At 50.5% G+C, this 6,472-nt stretch overlaps 1 protein-coding gene across 1 annotated transcript; it reads right to left on the bottom strand.

Moving 5' to 3' along the window:
* Window positions 1–1,562: 1,562 nt before the first annotated feature.
* Window positions 1,563–4,632, bottom strand: TMSB15B (thymosin beta 15B). Its single transcript, XM_019536289.1, has 3 exons — window positions 4,538–4,632; window positions 3,956–4,060; window positions 1,563–2,091 (listed from the first exon to the last, which is right to left on the bottom strand). The coding sequence occupies exons 2-3, from the start codon at window positions 4,053–4,055 to the stop codon at window positions 2,054–2,056; spliced, it is 138 nt and encodes a 45-aa protein (XP_019391834.1). The 5' UTR covers window positions 4,056–4,060; window positions 4,538–4,632; the 3' UTR covers window positions 1,563–2,053.
* Window positions 4,633–6,472: the final 1,840 nt, after the last annotated feature.

Genomic DNA, 6,472 nt, shown 5'->3' with positions numbered 1-6,472 from the left:
GACCCAGCTATTACTGCACAGCTGGTCTAGGAAGTTCTCTTTGGAAGAGTCAGACAACCAAAGTAGCATCTGATGAGTAATATCAGTCCTGCTAGCAACTCAGCTTCCCCACTGTCCAGGGACTCTTAAAAGCAAGCCTAGTCAGTAACTCCAAGCAGCTGCTGCAAGTCTCAACAACGGACACCTCTTTTCTCTCCAGGGCAAGAACTGAGGAGGAGCAGAACTCAAGCAGATGGGGAAATCTGGATAGAAACTACCCACAGCTTAGGTCTACAAGGACTTGTTTTGAGAGAGGCCTGCAGTACATTGCTCTTCAGTCCCTTACTCACTTGATTTTCAAGCCATTGAGAAGTTCAGATGACTTTTTGTTGCAGAAAGTGTTCTCTGCAGTCTTGTCTCCCCTCTCCCTGCCTATAGTTCAGTGAAGAAGTTTCAAATTCAACAGGTTCCCCCATCACCAGATACAAGGACAGTGTTTCATTGCAGTTTCCCCAAGTGCTTTTATCTCCACTAGCACCACTACAAATGGCAGCATTCATTATCCTGGGTGAGAAGGTAAATGCATACAGGACAGAGAGCAGACTTCATTTCTGCTCATTCTCTGCAAACTGCAGAAGAAAGGTAGGCAAGACAGTATCAAAACATAACAGCCCTTTTTATGTTGAATCCCCTGAACCAGTAGCCTCTACTTGCTCCCAGTGTCAAGCTTCTGGAAAGGTCTTTAGAACCCTGTGGCCAGATAGGAGCATAAGGCCTGTGTAGCCAATTCAGCTTTAATAAAACTTGGAAAGGCCTCTAGAAATCAGCTTGGCAGGTCAAAATGCCAGCTGCCTGCATCCAAGACAGCATTAGCATCCCATGTTTGCGCATCACTTCTGAAGTGACATTTCAGGTGAACATCTAACCCACAGTATGGATTTCTGAAGCCAGCAAGATCAGCTACTGCAGATCACAGAAGGGTAGTCCTACCTCAACCTCACTTCCATGCCTCCCTCCCAAGTTTGGATAATGTACCAAAAAAACCCTTCAGTTTTGTGGTCAAGGCCAAGAGTAGCTGCAGTTATACAATGTATTATGCTGCTTTAACCATATTTGGTCTAGTGAAAGAGTAGAAACACTTCTAAAGGGATGGTTAAACCTAGTGTGCTCTGCTACACTAAGAGGAAGGGAGTTTCAGACTAGGTCCAGCTGCATTAGTCATGCTATCTGTAGCTGCTTTGGTCAAACACTCACCTGCCCAATATAACCCTCACAGAATGATGTTTTATTCCTTGACCCCTGTGAAAGCCTGCCAAAAAACAAAATACATCAGGCAACTAATCTTTGACTGTCAGCTTAAAGTCCAGACCAGCTCATAAGAAACAAACAAATGAATCCAGCTCTACCCAGAAAAATGGATCTAATAAAATTGTTCTAAAAAAAGTGCTTTAGAGGTCACTATTGTAGCCTACTGCAAGATCAAGAGGGATGCCAATAGCATGATGAAACAAAGACAGCCTTCCTACCTGATGCCAGGACCTGGCATAAGCTGAAGGACCAGGAAAGAAACCATGAATCCTTAGTAAGTCATTATATTTTTTTATTTTTATAATAAACTTTTCACTTTATCTTAAGGAAGACAGAAAAATTAATTGTGAGTGAGGCTGCAGAAATGCTATTCTGCAAGTGAGAATGCTAAACAGACCAAGGCCACTGGCCAAACCAAAAGGCTTCCCCCTCCCCACCATATTGTATAATGGGCCTCTGTACTCAGGAACTTCTATAGCCCTTTATTGGCTTTCAGCATCTCCTCCTCCCCCATTGCATTAGAGCAAGATCAGTGCTGTAAATGGGAGGTGGCTGAGCAGCAAGAGGCAGAGTTAGGCAAGGCTACTGATGGGCTCTGGAGGGGACCACACTTCATTTCTGCACCTGCCAACAGCTGGAATAGCAGGAAGGCAGGGCAAAATGTTACAGCATTGTTCTTTACACATACATGATGTAATAAAAAATAAACAGATGATTTAATTCAAAGCAAAATAAGTGTTGGCTCTTTCTGCAAGAGCATCTCCCTCTATGACGACTTCACACATTCCTTCTCCTGCTCGATGGCTGCAAGGAAAAGAAGGAGAGAGAGAGAAATGGCTCTGTTACTCTGGGTTGAGATAATAGAACCAAAAAATAGTTGTAAAGATAGCATTGTGCTTGCTGCTGCAAGCTGACCATGGGTCAGTGCTAGGTCCCCATCAGTCCATTTTTTGAATGCATTTCACTTTTCTCTGCTCATTAAAATTTGTTTAAACAGCTTAGAGAAGTTGGTCTATTTCAAATGTCTATAAATTCTCCCCAAACAGTCCCTGGTACAACATGTTCTTAAAAAAGGCGGGGGGGAGCACAACTTTGGGAGGTGGGAAAGGGGGGGAAAAATTGATGACTTTAAGATTGATGAAAAATTTGAATTTCAGGGAGTTCCCATTAAGGAGTGCATGTTAAAAGATCAATGCATCCCAAGTTTAGAAAAATATGACAGCATAATCCTTCACACTGACACCCAAAGTAGAGAAGTGCTTAAAATCACAAAGATGAGAGAAAAGTCACACCAACACAGGTACAGATTTGAACCAAGACACTGGGCAACCTATGTGGCACATTGTTTTCCATTTCTTACCTTATTAGCCACTATCCTGCCAGTCTGCAGAGCAGATCAGGCAGGGAAAAGGGATTAGAGTGGCACTTGGAGCATAGGGCTGATATGGCACACCTGCCAAAGAGATCATCCTCTACTGTTTTAGACATGTTAACCTTTTAGAATATCACTCTTTGTAAACTGTGAAGTTGCCATCTTGCTGTAAAAGCACCACGTGATATGGTATAGTAACTTCCCAGCAAACGTAAACAGGGAGCCTGAAGAAGGCTCACATACCAGTGATGAGAACATAGTATAACCTCATAAATCCAGTTTTCAAAATTGGGAAAAAAATTCAAAGATCCAGCACTTTAAAAATATACTACATTGGGGAATAGTGGCTGGTCCCAGAGCAGCAGAGCTGTATGCAAAGCAGCAACATGGGGTGACGACAGTGGCAGCAGCAAGCTTCCCCCTCTGCATGTGGGGGTCCGGGTGCAAGTGGTGGCTGGCTGCAGAAGTGGGACCACCCTGTGCCACTGCTGCTACTTTCCCCCACCACCCCATGGGGGGAGGGGAACAGGACACTTCCACATAACAGTTGCCACCACCATCCACCACACTGCTCTGTGTGCTGCTACCCCCTCCTCCATCTCCAACAAAAACTCTTGTCCTAAGACTATGCATTTTCCTCATTTTAAAAATCTGGAATTTTCAAATTTCTGGCTGGTGCTAGGTCCCAAGGATGCTGGATTTATGAAGCTGCACTGTACTCCTAAGTGATATGAGTGTGGATGATCTTAGACCCAAGCCCCAGCAGAAAGGATCTGAGCCCAGGCTCCAGTAAGAGCTGGAAGCAAGAACCTATCAGCAGTCAGAAAACACACTATTTTTTACTGGAGTAAGAACTAAAACCAAGAGGCCCGCCTGCCAGATTCCTCAGTGATGAGATCAGAGCACAAAATGCATCTGTTCCCACTAAGACTCCAACAGTGTGGAGATTGGAAATTTTAGGGTTAAGTAAAACTCCACTGGGAAATCAGGATTGACTATTCAGGATAGAAAAGGTTTTCCTTTGACCTGGACTTTCTACTGCCTGTTGAGAGAGCCTAGGTAGGCAGAGGGCATGAATAAAGGCAGACAGCTCTGCTTCAATTCAGCTCCTTTTGCAAGGAACACAGGCATTTCCCAATTGCATAGTATGGACTACACTGGGCTCAGGTCTCAAGCTGAGGCTCTGGTAATAAGCTAGCAAGAGGAGCAGAAACTGGTGTGATCTTCTAGCCCTGCGGACGAGACAGAAGGTGCTCTGGGGGCAACGGGATGCTGCCAGGTGAGGTCTATACTTACTCTCCTTGGAGGGAAGCGTATTTTTCTCTTCCGTGTTGGTCTTTTTCAGCTTCTTCTTGTCAAATTTCTCTACTTCAGAGAGGTCGGGCTTGTCACACATCTTTGCTGGGGAGGAGAGGGAGAGGCGTTAGGAGCTGGCAGGAAGCTCCGGCATGGCAGGACGTGCTGCCCCAGCGATGCCTGGGGACCCGCCGACAGCCACGTCGTTGGACGGGGCAGGGCGCGGCACCACCGTCCCGGGCCGCAGAGGGGCAAGGGCAGCCAGTGGGCAGGCGGGACCCAGGAGCGGGCGAGCACGGGCTGGGGTCAGGCAGGAGGGCACATGCAGTCCGGCCCCGGGGCGGGCGGATCCAGGACCTCCCGCTGCTGAGCTGGTCGCAGCCCCCGGCCGCGCTCCGGCACCCAGGGGCGGCTCCCCGCGCCCGGCTACAGAGGCGGCACAGCGGGTCGGGCAGGGAGGAGCCGTCGTGGACGAAGGCGCTGCTCCCCCTCCCCCAAAAAGCGGGCGGGGCTGCCCCAGACCCGTGTAGCCCCCGGGCTGGACCGCACTGCAGTGTGGACCACGCCCAGCCCCTTCCCCACCTGCGAGCGGAGCTGCACGACAACAAACAGCAACGATACCCAACGCAGGTAGATCTGAGCAGCGTCTTGTGGGGCGGTGGCTTATATAGCGCGGTCGCCCGTTCCGCGCGCGCCCATTGGCTGCCGTCCCCTCAGCCGGCCCCGATGCATCCCGGGACACGTAGTTCACCCCCGCGCCGCCCCCAGCGGCAGGAGCCGGCCCGAAAACTACCACGCCCAGCGCGCCTCGCGTCGCCCGCCCTGCGGACGGGAGCCCCATCCTCCGCCCCTTGACAGGGGTGGGGCAGTAGCGCGGGCGGAGCGGCTGGCTGCCTGTCGGTCCGTCTGTCTGTGTCGGCGCTGGGGCTGCTGTCAGGCGCGGGCTGCACAGCAGCGCCTCCCGTGCCAGCGCGTCACAGACAGACAGGCGGACGCAGCTGAAAAGATAGACACGGGCGTTTAGACGCACACACAGACACATGGGCAGACACACAGCAAGCCAGACAATCACACGGCTGGAGCACAGGCAGACAGGCACGGACCCAGACCGGGACAGACACACAGCCAGGCAGACCAAAGTGGCCCAGTCAGCGTAGACGCCCCCGGGCGCCCAGAGACACAAAGCCACAGACTAATGGACAGACAGATGGACACGGACATGCACTAACAGACACGGATGCTCACAAAGGATCCAGGGGCCTCCTCCCCTCCGTGTCCTGTAGACAAAGGAGAAAAATCCAGCCCCGGGGAAGGAGCTCATGGAAGGGCCCAGGGCAGTGTGTCTCAAGCTGGCCCCGCAGCACCTGGAAGCCCTGAGGTCCTGTCAAGCTGCTGCGGAGCAGGGCGCCACACCGGCACTGCTGAACACGCCAACACGATTCACCAGATGAACCCAGAGGTGTGCAACAGGAACCCAGAGTGTCAAAATCAGCCAGCCCTGCTGTGGGCTGCCTGAGCTCTTTGCAACAGAATTGCTCTGTTGTCTGTCTGTAGTCAAAAGACCAGTGGAAGCTCAAAGTTGTCATTTTCCCAGGGGGCCTCAAGTCTGCAGCAGTTGAGAGCCACTGGACTAGGGCTTTGGAATGGCCTTTGCCCTGGCAGCACTATGCTGTACAACAGCACTGCTATAGCCTCAGCTCAGACATGGCTCCTGTCAAACTGCACCAGCCTGCCTGCAGCTTGAAGCCCTCACATGTGAGGAGCTGTGCTGGGGCATCACTGTGGCTGGACAAATCTATTTTGAGTGGTCTTCCCCTGTGAGGCCGTCCCAGGGTCACAGCACAACTGCACCCATCTCTGTCTCCTGGCTGCTAACCCTCGGAGGCACGTGGCCTCACCAGCCTGTTTCCTAGCTGGAAGAAAGGGGCTGTGTTTTGGCAGAAGGATGCAGACAGGCCTGGCAATGGAGAGGGGGATGTTGCTGGGGTTTTGCAAGGCAGAAGCGAGGAGAGTGAAAGCCAAAAGGAGCTAAGTAAGGGGTATGTCTCCCAGAAAGATAACAAAGACTTTTCTTATATTCGTTCTCAGAGTACCATCTAGTGGCTGAATCCCTTGTGCAACAAGACAAAGAAAACAGGCTGAAGTCATCCCGTGGCATAAAGAATGCGGTTCCTGTCTGGAAGGGGAACTGCAAAAGAAATCCTTCTTTTTAGAGGGGCTGTAACTAACTAGCAAGTCCAAGGCTGCAGTGGTAACATGCTGACCTAAAGTTCTTCCACCTCTTCCAGAGTTCAAGCCTTGCTTTGGACCCACACTGAAGACCACTCCCAAGTAAACCCTCCCATAAATGGATGCCTGGATAAAATCAAACAGAGGCAGTATTAGGCATCTCATTTCTGTGCATGACTTTGGAGATAAACTAGCACAGGTTAACTACAATACTCTGATAGGCTACTATGCTGGGGCAGACATTTGACTGTTTTTGATCAACTGGAAATGCTGCTGCCTTTCAGCACA

This window comes from Crocodylus porosus, unplaced genomic scaffold (genome assembly GCF_001723895.1).
Source record: "Crocodylus porosus isolate Cpor-Errol unplaced genomic scaffold, CroPor_comp1, whole genome shotgun sequence".
Taxonomy (NCBI): domain Eukaryota; kingdom Metazoa; phylum Chordata; order Crocodylia; family Crocodylidae; genus Crocodylus; species Crocodylus porosus.
Note: the sequence above shows the minus strand (reverse complement) of the source record. Positions and strands in the feature narration are given on the sequence as shown.